This window comes from Hippocampus bargibanti, linkage group LG11 (genome assembly GCF_051943395.1).
Source record: "Hippocampus bargibanti isolate YZ-2025 linkage group LG11, ASM5194339v1, whole genome shotgun sequence".
Taxonomy (NCBI): Eukaryota; Metazoa; Chordata; class Actinopteri; order Syngnathiformes; family Syngnathidae; genus Hippocampus; species Hippocampus bargibanti.
Genome location: NC_142744.1, coordinates 13,951,366 through 13,966,147, shown reverse-complemented (window position 1 = coordinate 13,966,147; position 14,782 = coordinate 13,951,366). Strand labels below are relative to the sequence as shown.

Genomic DNA, 14,782 nt, shown 5'->3' with positions numbered 1-14,782 from the left:
AATTCAGTTACAGTGAACATTAAAATATTTAATGTATCCGTATTTTTTTTTTGTGATATTTTTCATTGTTTATAGTAACAATTCAAATATTTAGGAAAATACAATGGGAAATTAATTATGCATGTTTTCATTGTACTTGTTAAGGACGAAAAATATATTATTTAAAAATATGATTTAATTTGCTGTTTAGATTGTATTACTTAAGTTAATCAGTTCACAAATTGATTTATTATATTGGATGAGTATTTTTGTATTTTTTTCTTTACAATAAATTAACCAATTACTTCAAATGAATGCAAAAATGTAAAATGCAAACATTTTTTGTGCTATATTTGAATGTGTTCAATGAATGAACTAACTATTTAATCATGTTAAAATTAAGGATTTCATTTACTGTCTTCAAAACAAATCAATAAACCATTTATTTATTACTTTCAATGAAAATTATACATGTACATGTTCTAATGAAATGAAATCAATGCAGTAGTACTACTAATTGTAGCCGTAGTAATGACCAAAATGCCGTATCCACATTTATTTCCAGGTTCCTGCCATCTCATTGGCCTACGAGAAGGCAGAGAGCGACATTATGAAACGGCAGCCCAGAAACCCCAAAACGGACAAGTTGATCAACAAGCGCCTCATCAGCATGGCCTACGGACAGATTGGTGTGTACGAATGTCGGCTCTCAATCAATGACCATCATAGTGTAGCTAAAATCATTTCACAACATTTTGGTACATTTTTGACCCATGATGAATGGGTTTGTCAACGGTGCGTTGCTCAGTGCAGTGTGAAGGGGTCTCAACTCACATTCACAATACATGTCACAGAACATCAATATTCAAATGTGTTTTTGTTCTTCCCCACAAAGTCAAAATGCATTTAATGTAGACCATGTGGCGGTGAACCGTTGGTAAGCTAGCGGCTAGCTGGGAGAAGCTAATACATTATCCATCTACAGATCCATTATATTGACATGGAACTGTATTTGCTACAACATATATTCAACAAAGTATTGCAAAAAGCTGACCAAGTATTACAATTATTTTTAAAATTTGAAATAGATTGCCAAAAATCGCTCACAAAAAAATGTAGTTTATTAGGGATGGAAAACTGGTACACTTGGCATTTGGATTCCTGTGTCGAAAGGCGAACTTATGAGAAGAAAAAAAGTGCATGATTTCAAAATTGCTAAAGTAATCTATCGCAATGTCATAACGTCAATGTCAATGCTGAAATTGAAAGTCAGGGTGTAACAGTCTAGCAGTTCCAACTCCTTCACTGCCATTCTTGAATTTATTTGTGAAATGAAAAATGTGATGTGGAGCGCCATTCCCGAATTTGTTTGGGTTTTGGTTTTTCTTGCGGTTGTGCCGATAAAGGGCTATTCAGACCTCTGGCGATGTTTTTCCCTTCCACGAGGGGAGAGCATTTCCCTTGTTTTACATGTTAGTGCTTTATTACAGCTTCAGCTGTTGTTAGAGCGCCAAATAAACCAATATGTACAGTATGTATTGCATTGTATTATGAACAGCCACCCTCATTTCAAGCTCATACGACTCCAGGCCCATGTAATTTAGGAATTAACCATTTTTCCTGTTGAAATAAGAGTCAAAGGTTTCTTACGCTGCATTGAATGTTTATGTAATCCGAAAACTCAATATTTCAAAGTCAAAGTCAGCTTTATTGTCTGTGGGTCCTGCAATTTGAATGAAAATGACAAAAACCCTAGCACTGGAGTGGTCACATTTTTTGCACATTGTCTGGCAGTGAATGAATGAATCATGAAACACTGGACATGATGTTATTCTGTCCGTTTGTGCCAATGGATGGTCCTCACATGAGATTTAGCCTTGATGTTGAGAGTGGTGTGGGAGCTGTGCCTCAGGGATGGGAAGGTTGTGAATTTGGGACACGTCATCAGTAGTGCTCCTAAGAATCATTGGGTGTTTCGACCTTTCATCACTAGACACCCTCATCGATGGTGGCCAGCAACAGGTTGATCACGCCCGCGCTTGCTGACCTATGAGCCCAACAAGGGTCCTTCCTCTTCATCCAGATCCAGTGGCTGCTTCTTTCTGCCGCTTCGGAGAGTAATCTAACTGTCTGCCGCAGAGCCTGTCCATGGATACCGTTTGATGGTGGAGGAAGCCACAAACCCTCCCTATCCAACTTCAATGGGATAGACCTTGGCTTTCCATCCTCGCTGTTGCACATCCACTGCGAGTTCTGTGTAGCGCAGCTTCTTGTGCTCATAGGCCTCTTCAACTGAGTTTTCCCACGGGACTGTGAGTTCTGTGATGTAGACAGCCTTGAGTGAAGGGGAACAGAGCGCCAAGTCTGGTCTTAGGGTGGTGGCTGCAATCTCCGCTGGGAAAACCAATTGCTGGCCAATGTCAACCCGCATCTTCCAATCCCGGGCCCTGGATAGCTGTCCAACCTCTAGTTTTGCAGGAGGATGGTTGGGCTTTTTCTCTCTCTCTCGGATAAAAGCCAATGGTGCTGTGCCGGAAGTGGTGGCTCTCATGGGCAAGGAGTTCATGGTTTTCCTCTTGCTCTCAAGGACAAGTGCCAAACTCTTCAGGACCTGGTTGTGCCTCTAGGTCTAGCGGCCTTTTGTGAGGCTGGTCTTACAACCGGTCAGGATGTGTTTGAGAGTTCCTGGAGTTGGACAGAGGTCACAGGTTGGATCTTCGCCATACCATTGGTGGAGATTTTTTTGAGATGAGAGCACATCATTGATAGCTCTGATGATGAAGATGATGTTACTGGCCTCCATTTTCCAGAGATCCCTCCAGCTGAGCTTTCGTTTCTCCAGGCCTTCCCACCTCATCCATTGTCCCCCTTTGCCATAGATGCTGATGTTGGACAGAAAGCGTGGAACACCAAGCCATCTTTTCACATATCTAGTGATGGCTCGCTCCATCTTCTCCACCGTTGAGAGTGGGACCTCATAGACTGTAAGTGGCCACATTACCCGAGGGAGAAGTCCAAACTGCAGACACCAGAGCTTGAGCTTCCCTGGCAGTGGAGTCTTGTTGATGTTTTGCAGACTTTTGCTGATGTCCTGCATTAGTTGCTGCACTTGATCTTTGTTTCTTAGGCTTGCATTGTACCACGTGCCCAGGCTTTTGACCGGTTCCTCAGACACCGTTGGTATTGGGTCATCACCAATGCAGAACTTCACATTTTTCAGCTCTCCCTTGACTATCGAGATGCTGCGTGACTTGTTCGGCTTGTTCCAGGCCCATTTGATGTTTTCCTGCAGTTTTCCAAGTAGCCGCCTGGTGCAAGCTGCAGTAGTGGTCAAGGTGGTCATGTCATCCATGTATGCCCGGATAGGTGGGAGGTGGATCCCATTCCTGGTTCGCTCACTCCCCACCACCCACCTTGAGGCCCTGATGATGACCTCCATGGTCATTGTGAAGGCCTTGGGTGAAATCGTACACCCTGCCATGATGCCGAATTCTACACGCTGCCATGATGTTGCGAAGTCAGGTGTTGTGAAGCACAGTTGCAGGTCTTCGAAGTAGGCTTTTAACAAGGTAGTAATGTGCAATGGAACCTGGAAGAAGTTGAAGGATTCCCAGAGAAGGTTATGGGGAACTGAGCCAAAGGCATTGGCCAGGTCGAGGAAGATGAGTTAAGTACCGAAATGTATTCTCTTTCATATTCATTCCGGTTCATTTACCTATAGACTAACCTAGAAAACCAAATATTTATGTAGAACAAATGTGATACTGTTTATGGTGCAGATGAATTTATTGCTCTTTAACATGGGAAAGGGAAATAGAAAAATATAATTACATTTTAAATCACAGTCTTAATGTTGGGGGCGATCACAAATCACATCATTTTTCCAAGCGGCCGAGCGCCTCTTCTGAGTGTGGTTCTCACATTGTGTTTAAAAAAAAAGCTTTTTGATATGGGAAAAACTTCATCACCTAACGTCCACGTGAAGATGGATCAATGATCCACCATCAATAAAATTCTTCAAGCAATCTAGCATGGTTGGAACTTGATGTTATCTGTTGACATTTACAGCCAATTGAGCGAGGCCAATGTGTCCGTATCCCACTTAATCTTGGCCATGCATGCAGCATCCAGCTGCAGCCTCCCTTTACTCTTCAACGCTGCTTTTTATCTGGCTTGATATGCAGTAGATGGCGAGAGACGAGCGCCAAAATCAAAGGCTGGCAACATTTCATAGTTTTTTTTTTAAATGGGTCAATAGATGACAGGGTGCCCCTGGATATCGTAGGGCTTGTTGGCAATCTCGAGTGACACCAGGCAAACGACATCACCCAACAATATTGCGGCGCCTCTTCCAGCAGTCAGTCTGTCGATGTAAAAACACTGAAGATTAATAACCGCGCCGCCTGGAGCAGACTCTCTATGAGGCTCTTAAAAACATGTCCATCACATTAGTACAGCTTAAAAGTAGTTATTGGCTTTTTTTTGGTTCTAGCTGTCCTAAGATCACCTGCGATCCTATATTACAATATCCGTCGATGGATGGCCAAGAGGAGAGGGGGGAAAATGGCTTGGGGGTGGGTGTGGTGGCGTGAGAATAGTGACCAACATTGAATGGGATGATGCTACATGGTGCAGTAGATACCACACTATTGTAATATAATACATCTTTATAAAAGCAGCAATAATATATTATGATGTGAATATGAACAGAACGGCAGTGAGAATAGTCTGTAGCATTGGGTGTGACTATAAATTGATCACTATATAAGACTGAGACACATGGATGTAGTTGTGAATGAAACCAGCACGGGTGTAATCTACTACACTATCTAAATAAAGAGGTGGCAATAATAGTGAGTGGCGCCACTTACAGCAACAATGTATTGATGAATAAGACACTGTGGAGTGCTGAATGCAACCAGAAAGTACATACGATGAATTGTCGACAAGATCAAAAGGGCAGTAAAAATAGTGAGCAATGCTACATTCAAAGAACACATGCGGCTCAGTAAATACAGGTACTTTGTGACTGAACCCGGCAAGAATATACTCTAAACCACACATCAGGGGGTCGGGGGGCAAATGTGCCCATCATAAAATAAATAACATCTGCCTCGCATGTCGAATTAATACTTTGGGCAGTTGCGCTGTTACCTGCGTGTGCTAAATTCTTCCATATTGAGGCTCAATTAGGAACTTGTTGACTTGTCGATTCCTTTCATAACTTTGCTGCTGTGAAATGTAAATTTCTCCCTAACTAATCAAGTTCAATCCAATCCAATCCAAGATGACTATAACTTGTTTATTTATCCCATATTGTGCAGAAAAATTCTGTGAGTATTAAACTGCGAGATATTTTTTCATGTTTCAAATGTAATTTTCATCCAAGAGTACAATTACTTCTGCTCAACCGTTACCAAAAAAGTTAATTAACTCATTCACTGCCAGACGATGTGCAAAAAAAATGTGTCTACTCCAGTGCCAGGGTTTTTGTCATTTTCACTCAAATTGCAAGACCCACAGAATAATGAGTTTTAGGACGACATAAACATTCAAGACAGGGTTAGAAACCTTAGACTATTTTCTTTCATCAGGAAAGAAGAGTTAATTCCTAAGTTATATGGGTCTGGTGATATTTCAGCTTGAAATAGGGGTGGCTGTATAAAATACAATGCAATACATACATACAATGATTTATAAAGCGTTTTAACAACAGCTGAAGCTGTAACAAAGTACTAACACGGACAAAAGCAAAATGCTGCCTCCTCGTGGGAAGGAAAACACATTGCCAGAGGTCGGACCAATGCTTTTTCAGCACCCCCGCAAGAAAAAAACAAAACCCGGGAATTGCGCTCTTCGTCACACTTTTCAATTCCAGAATACATTCGGGAATTGCAGCGAATGCGTTTAAGTGTTAAAAAAACTCAAGTTTAGTGAATATTCAATTTAATTTGGAAATGTCAATTCAATTTTTATATGCATTCTTCCAATGAACTAAAACACAAGCTTAAGATGAAATTAAAATAAAAAAGCAAATGTGAAACAGAGAATGGCTCGCTGAAATGGATTGAAATTAATTGCTGTTATATGTAAAGAACGTCCGCCAAGGTTGGCGACTCCTCCATTTTTAACACTTTGCAAACCCCTACTCTACTGTATTTGGATGAGAATGGAGATCTGAAAATACGATCAATACGTGTGACTTGTGAATGAGATTAGCAAAAGTACAAAATGGCTACAATATGCTTTTTCATCCATGGCTCAGGAAATACTTCACTCATCCTGTTGCGCCACCTTCCATTTTGAACTCTTCGGGAAGATTTTAATGGGTTAAGTGGAAACGGTTGATTACATTCTGTTCATTTCAATTATTCCCCTGCTTTTCGTCACTGTGATGCTTGCAGATTTTTTTTTATGTGCAGACTTTATATTTAGTGCTCACTCACTCACTGGCTGATGCTGGCGCCCGCTCCAGCGCCGCCGGTTTCCCCCTCAAATCACTTCGGTTCCGAACGTCTGCCAAATGATGACATGAAAATGCATCAGTGCGCACTTTGATTAGGCTGACGAGGCGGGGACTGGCTCACTTCATTGGCCATACCTAAAAAAAATCCAAACGCTTACATTTTGCTATTATGTATACAACAATGTTCAGTGTGGACGTTTTGTGCATTTAGTACACAGTAGTGCTTATTTTACAACATTGGATTGGATGAGCCTTTATTAGTCTTGCAGTGGAGAAATTTACATTTCACAGCAGCAAAGTGATGAAAGGAAGAGCAAAGTAAAGGAAGAAGGAAAAAACAAAATAAATGACCTTCTGTAAAGGCAGCCACTCTTGAAGTAAAAAAAAAAACAGACTGTCTTTTAAATTTTTAACTTATTCACTGCCAGACGTGCAAAAATGTGTCCACTCCAGTGCCATGGATTTTGTCATTGTCATTCAAATTGCAGGACCACAGCGTTCAATACAGCATGAGAAACGTTAGACTCTCTTCGATGGGTCTGGAGTTATTTGAGCTTGAAATGAGGGCGGCTGTTCAAAATACAAGGCAATACATACTGTTCATATTGGTTTATATAGCGCTTTATCAACAGCTGAAGCTGAAACAAAGTGCTAACATGGAAAAAAGGGAAATGCTCTCCCCTTGTGGAAGGGAAAAAACATTGCCAGAGGCTATGGCCAGTGCTTTATCGGCACTCAAACAAGAAAAAACAAAACCCAAACAAAATTCGGGAATGGTTGGACACAACTGCATTTAGGCATGCTTATGTTTCTTCAGGTATGATTGAGGCTCTGGCCGGCTTTTTCACTTATTTTGTTATCATGGCTGAGAATGGCTTCCTGCCGGAGACGCTCCTTGGCATCCGCTTCAGTTGGGAAGACCCAACGATGAACGACATAGAGGACGCCTATGGGCAGGAGTGGGTGAGGGACACACACATGCACACATACGCACACACACGAAGCAACAGCATTCAAAGTGTTCTTGGGCATCCTGCAGACGTACGAGCAGCGAAAGATTATGGAGTTCACATGCCAAACAGCCTTCTTCATCAGCATCGTGGTGATGCAATGGGGCAACCTCATCATCTGTAAGACCAGAAGGAACTCACTCTTCCAGCAGGGGATGAAGTGAGTAAAATGAGGTCATGCTAAGATTGAAGCTCATTTAGTTAGACAAAATTACGTTTTGATGATTGAGTCAAAATTGAATGGACACTACTTTGTATTCAGCTCTGATTGTTTTTTGTAAGTGCTCTATAAATAAAGTGGAGTTGAGTGAACTTCGTCTTTGCTGCACCAATGAGAATTTTTCTGTAATGGGACCCATAAAAAAACTCAAGCACCCATTGAAATTGAATAAGAGGAAGTTCAATTTGATTATCGTTAATGTTTTCGTGTCGTGTCGATCAGTTTCACAGATCGACGCGAAATTAAGTGGATATGTCAAAAGTCTTAATGACCTTTGCCCAGAATTTACCAGGAAGTTGTCCATTTTGGTTTGGATTGGATCGGATTCGCGTTCATTAGTCTCGCAGTCGAGAAATTTACATTTCACATCAGCAAAGTGATGACAGTAAGAGGAAAGGAAATGAAGAAGTTGAAAAACAAAATACTCTTGCGGCGCCATCTTGAAATGAAACGGCAAACTAAATAACACATACTGTGACACAACGCAAAAGACACAGACAGTCATTCAATCTTAATCACTTTCGGCACCCTCTTTGTTCTATGAAGCAGTTCGAGATGAAAGAGGAGCGGACAAAGCTTCCTTTTCACCAGTGGATCACGGACGTCATGGTGGAATGTGCACGTCTGCTACAAGCTAAATGATGAAAGCAAACACGAAGCTGTAGCATCCATTGATGAAAAGAGATTGTCTGACATCTCCTGTCCCATGTAAATCCGCTTCAATTCCAAGCTGCGGCACACACACATCGGACCTCTGCGCTGAAGCTCTTTTCTTCTCATTGCGGGCTCCTTAAGCCATGCATCAATCCAGCGGCCATTTTAAAAGAACTGGAAGCTTCACCACGCCAGTAGGGATGTGGTTAAAAAAACTTATCTGAAAGTTCTATTTTTTTCACTAAAGTTAAAGCCTTGGTGGAGACTTGCAGTCTTGTTGAATTCGAAAGGATTAACGGATGTTGTGATTATATGTCCACAGGAACAAGATTCTGATCCTTGGCCTGTTCATTGAGACACTCCTGGCCGCATTCCTCTGTTACTGCCCCGGAATGGACATGGCCCTGCACATGTACCCGCTCAAGTAGGCGACCCATCTGAACATCCATCCATCAACCCACACAGCCGGAATTTTGTTCTTAACCGCCATTACTTCATCATTGTTGACTTTAAATGAAGCCGTCTTCCTCATTATCCTCTTCCCCAGGATCAGCTGGTGGTTCTGCGCCTTCCCATTCAGTCTTCTGATCTTCGTTTACGACGAAATTCGTAAATTAATTCTGCGGAGGAACCCCGGAGGTAAGTGCGGTTATTAGCGAGATTAAACGCGTTCCCGACTTCTTTGTCTTGTTCATAAACCAGCAACAGAGTAAATTGCTTTGGACTCGCGTGTCGAGAGCCGCGAGTGGCAATTTTCCTGCGAGAGCGACTTCACAGCATTTCTTGTCTCGGGTCACCCTTGTGATTTTGATCAGAATCAGCCTGGAAAATAAACATCCTGGCATATCAAGAGATATTAGCAAGCAATCAGTGAAACCTCTTCAAATGTCTTCGTTTTTGTTGTTGATTTTTCAACCCCCGAAACTACTTTCACATTGAGATTTGAAATTTGTAGGCATGTCTATTTGGAATAGCGGCAGTCTGATTAATCCACGCCTGAAAATACACTCAAAAGATAATATTTTGGTTAGAAGCGGTCATTTTCAGGGTAATTTCAACAGTCCTTTGTCTTTTCTAGCAATGTCTATCATGACTAGACTTGCAAAAATGATTTTTAAACCTCCATGCCCAGATAGTGTCATTTTAGCCATTTCTGAGGTCCCTCGGAATTTTGTCAACCATTCCTTCACCTGCAAAAAAAAGCATTCACCTGCAAAAAAAAAGCAGGAACAAGTATGAGGAACAAGTTGGCCATTTTGATTTGGTGGGGTGCTCAAAGGAGTGAGTTGGGGTGATTTTTTTAGAAATGTGAAGCACTTTGAGTTACACTGTTATGCATGAAGTTGATTGATTGATTAATTAAAACCTTGCAAACTAGATACAGTCCATCCATCAATTTTCTGATCAGCTTATCCTCACAAGGGTCGCAGGGGGGGAAGAAGCCTATCCCAGCCCTCTTTGGGCAGTAAATCCATGCTCACACTCACATTGGGATAATTTCGAGCACTGGTATCAAAGTCAAGGCCCGGAGACCAAATCTGGCCTGCCATATTATTTTATTCGGCCCGCGAAAGCAGATCAAACTTGTGAAATTCCATGATGCTTTCTAAAGTCCGAACCAAAATTTCAAATTGTCCCATGTAAACCCCAACAACAGTCATTATTTTTTACTTCAAATTTGAAAACTCGTTACTCATTAATTTTTTGTGTGTTATATATGTTGTATGGGGAGGGGATTAAGTAATCTAATGGCTTCATCAAATTCATAATGGCCCCCGAGAGGAAACCGTCACTACAATGTAGCCTGTGGCAAAAAATACTTTGACACTCTTCATTTAGAGTATTCAATGACCCCGCTCTACATGTTTTTGGAATGTGGGGGGGACACATCGGAGTACCCGGAGAAAACCCATGCAGTGACAATGAAGGTTGGAGACTGCATATTTTAAAAAACTACTGTTTTGGTTCAATATGCCTATTTTATAATTAAAGTGTCATTTTGGCCATTATCTTTCTCTTTACAAATTAAAAAAAATATATTTCCTCCAAAAGTGACCTAATTGGAGTTACGTGTACAAGAAAGATAGGTGATGCTAAATTGCGAACACCGAGTGTTTTTGTCATTGCGTGGCGGCGAGCTGTGCAGCCAAGTTTGAGTCGGCACAGAACACAAGAGGACAAACTCCTCGCAGTTCCAACGCAGATTTCATTTGTGTGTGCTGATTAAGTTGAAATTCCCATGCTAGCACGTTTTGTCTGGAATCAAAAGTACAAGACAAATAGTAATCAGCACAAACGCTGCGGCAGCCATGGCGTTACATGCTGGCTGGATCATTCAGTACTCTGCTCATATGTTTTTGGCACAGGGCCGGCTGAGGGTCTCCTCGTGAATAAAATATGGGCTTCATAATAACTCTCGAGTGACAATATTTGAGGCAATATCAATACAAAGTGAAAGTGCCGGCTTTCTAAGTTGCAAGGGGAAAGAAATGTAAATGACACAATTTGAACCGCGACGACAATAAAAAGGCTGAAGGGGGCGAGCCCGTTGAGGCATTTGCGAACAAGTCCTTTTTGACCGTGAATTAAAAAAAAGCTTGCAACCCGTGTCAAGAATAATCGACGAGTCACTTTTGAGTCATCGTTAATTGCGTTCAATCCAAAACGAACCAACGCTGTTTTTATCAGTTTTTGAAGGACAATTTATTGTTGTAAAATGGCAACTATTTTGTATTCCATTGTTAGAAATTCTCATCACATTTATTTTTTTTTGTAATGGTTTCTAAATTTAAACCACTTGTTGTAAGCTCACTGTCACTTAGGAAAACGTTGTCAGTGCATTCCTCCTAGTGAAAACTTACATTCAAAATTGGCTCTGAATTTATTTCAGATTTTTTTTTTTAACTTTTGAATTGACCATCCGAATCCAGTTCACTTCGGTTTAATTAATTAATTGACAGGCATATTTGTCATGAGAACCTAAATACATGTGGCGGGCCGTGCATGTCACTCCTAGGCCTTCAGTAGTGCTAGGTCTGAATCAATCTGCAGCTGCGTGTGTTTGATTTACTACACGTCCACTAGAGGGTGCCGTTAGCCAGGAAATAACTTATGACATTTTTGTTTGATGCAGACTTTTTTGGTCAATTTCCAATGTTGAGCTACACATCCGAGAGACTTTGTGCGGCCATTTCCTTTCGCAACCTGAAATTTGTTGACTCAAAAGAGTCTTGAGAAACCCTGGCCCAAATGATCCGGGGAGTTTTTCTTTTTTTTGTAAAAGAGACAATTGAAACTCATTTGGGTCTTTTGAATGAGATGACTTGCCATAAGGCACAAAACTACGTTATCACAGCTCCACAATACGAACCAAACCAAGCGTTGATCTTCGCTAGCGGCTTTGATGCCATCTGATTGTTGTTGTGGCCAAAAAAAAAGAAAAGAAAATCCTGCAATAACTTAACTGACGCTTGCCTGCTGGCCATATTTCCATACTAATCCAGCCCCGCCGCTGGAAACAGATTACGCTTGTCAACAGCACGAGGAGCAAAATAACAAGAGGAAATTACGCTGCGCCCGATGAAGAGTTACGAAGACAGTCGACAATGGATCAAAATTTGCGAGGCCGATGACGGCACAGGTCACAATAACAATTGATGGTGACAGTTAATCTTCTCTGTTAATGCGCGTGTCACGGACGGCTGATCGGCGCGTCTGGAGAGTTACGAGCCGATTCATTTGCAGAAACAAAAAAGTGGCGTCAGTGAATACCAAAGAGGATATGAGGTTTTCTTTTTGCCTTTGTTTTCAAGCCTCTGCCGCCTCCTCTGTTTCTTGTCTTTGCAGGATGGGTGGAGAAGGAGACTTACTATTAACATTCAAAAGATGTCAGCGTCAAAGCCGAAGAGAGTGTTGGCGTGCGTGAGGGAGTGAGCGAGTGTGTTTGTATGTCGAACAATATTTGCATGGATCAGATGACAAATATGATTAGCCTGATATGATCAGATGGTAATAATGGCTGCGGAATATAAGATTTTGATGATGTTTGTACAAAAAAGGGAATTCAGACTGGGTTGGTTTGTATCAATGTTCCGTTTGGCTGGGAACAGGTGGCCAAAGAAAACAAATGACATAACCTGGGTCATACTTTATACACATATTTGAATTGTTGCTGCCTTCAATCCATTCTACCTTCCTATACCCCTACTTCCTTGATTCTCCTACCTTCTTTATTTCCTTTCATACCTTTGTACAGCAGTTTCCCAAGGGTGCCAAACTCATTTTTAGCCACATCCCACATTGTAGTTATGGTTTCCTCCTCTCATTAGGATTCTGCGGAAGCCATTCGAATGTTTAACCTCCCCCCACACACATATTACAATTAGAGCACACAACAAATAAATGAATAACTTTGAAGTAAAAAATAATTACTGTTATTGTGGTTTCCGTATGACAATTTGAAATTTTGGTTCGGCCTTTAGCAAGCATCATGGAATTTCACAATTTGGATTTGCTTTCACGGGCCGAATAAAATGATGTGGCAGGCCAGATTTGGTCCCCAGGCCTTAACTTTCACACTTTGCACAACACCCTCAATTAGGTCCGTTTCAAACCATCATTGTTTGCTCTTTTCCCTCATTACATTCATACATCCCCCATAATGCCCTCCTCCTTTCATTTCTGTCCAACATCTTTCCCAACATCTTTGTTTCATTACTTCATTATAACAAATAGGAATGGAATGTTCAAAACAACACCACTGGGGTGTACTGAAGAGAAAAACTATTTTGATACTTGGCAATAAAGTTGTACTTAAAAGACATCCGACACCATTTTTTTGGTTCCGAACCAACATCAGAAAAATATTTTATAGCATCTAAAATACCCAAAACATGCAGGTGGATATTTTTAGTCAAATGCAAAACACCAATAAAAATGACTTAAAGTGTCCCAAAACTGCTTCAAACTCCACTTGTTTGTGACATTACACCAGACATAAGACAATGGCTTCAGAGAGTTCAGATTCTGAGAAGATGCTTTCTTGTTATTCATCCGGGTATGGATATGATTCAAATAGTTCTGAAGAGGAAAGCATAAATGTTTGCAATCGATTAAAGAAGTCCTTCCATATCAATTCGAGCCGTCTGGACTCCAATGTGGCTCCCAGAAAATGCACAAGATGGCGGACAGCTCCGTTGAAAATGGGCTGATTTGTCTGCTGAGAATTTGTGTCCACTTTTATTGTGTTACAGCAATTGGTAGTGTTGGTGCGACACACGATTCACCATCATGTTATTTGTGTTTTTCCTTGTAATTTCGCCATCAACACGGATTCACACGATGTTTTCAGACCAAACAAAGTACCCAAAATGCATTGTGTGTCGCTCTCTCAATCAGGGCCGCTTCTGACGTGACGTCACGTTAGGCATCGTCATCAACTCGAAAACAAGACTGCCTGAATATTCAGCGCGAGTCTTAAAACGTAAAATGTAGCTATATGCGGTGGAATCTTTGTAAAATGCGCTTAGTAGAAGTCATTTGAGGTGATTTTACAAATTATGGACACAACTTGTCCGGAGGTGTCGGTTGTCCTTTAAGTTTTCTTTTTCAAATTCTGAGGTGAATTCTTTTTTAAAAAAGTATCTTATGAGGTATTGTACTGTTCTATATTTACTCATTTTATACTCAACCTTAGTTATACATATTGTCATTTAACACTAAAATCATAACTTTGTTGCATTGTAAAAAAGCAATACCATTTCTCCACTGCGAGACTAATAAAGGCAAATTCAATCCAATCCATCCTTTTTATACGCCTTTTGTATTGTAAAGTACAGTATAAAGGAAACATTTTTTTTGTATTGTGTAGTGAACTTTTACTTTTTATTTAACTGTTTCAGAGACACTTTATCCATATCAAAAAGGAGAAAAATTACATAGTATGATTCAGTGACGTGCGGTGAGGTTCATGGCTGGTGAGGCACTGACGTAATCACAGTCAGATTTACAAACATATGAAATCCACAGAGTATCTTATTCACCATTTGATTGGCAACAGTTAACGTGTTTTGTTTTAAATGTCATGTCAGCATTCTTTATATACTGTATACAAACTGTAGCATAGAAAAAATAAAATAAAAAAAACGTTATTATCGTGTTACCTTTACTTATAAATGAAGTCCAAGTCTCTCTGCCTCAATGGAGATCACTGCCAGTGAAGAAAGTCGTCCTTGATCAGTCCTGTTCCTACTGTATGTTTTCAATCTTTTGTGCTGAGAATGGCCGCTCCACTGATGCTGTAGGAACAGTGAGCACGAGCTGGAGCAACTTTGTCGCTTCAGGAATAGTTTCAATTAGATCCTTCTTGGGCAAAACGCTGAAAAGCTATCCAGGAGATTTACATTCATCCCTCACCGTTTGTGAGCTATACAGTCCGGTCTTCCTTTAATTATT

The 14,782-nt window shown here is 40.8% G+C and overlaps 1 protein-coding gene across 3 annotated transcripts in view; it reads left to right on the top strand.

Annotated features, from left to right (window-relative positions):
• atp1a2a (ATPase Na+/K+ transporting subunit alpha 2a) overlaps positions 1-14,127 on the top strand; it is an 80,835-nt gene extending 66,708 nt beyond the window's left edge. Inside the window, exons 19-24 of one of the 3 annotated variants that reach the window (XM_089008349.1) lie at positions 545-668; positions 7,263-7,408; positions 7,485-7,615; positions 8,652-8,753; positions 8,877-8,968; positions 12,176-14,127. In XM_089008349.1, the coding sequence (XP_088864475.1) occupies positions 545-668; positions 7,263-7,408; positions 7,485-7,615; positions 8,652-8,753; positions 8,877-8,968; positions 12,176-12,204 (624 nt within the window). In that variant the 3' untranslated portion in view covers positions 12,205-14,127. Of the gene's footprint in view, positions 1-544; positions 669-7,262; positions 7,409-7,484; positions 7,630-8,651; positions 8,755-8,876; positions 8,969-12,175 lie in introns of those variants that run through there. The other 2 variants (XR_016116444.1, XM_089008350.1) reach the window with 2 other exon arrangements.
• Positions 14,128-14,782: the final 655 nt, after the last annotated feature.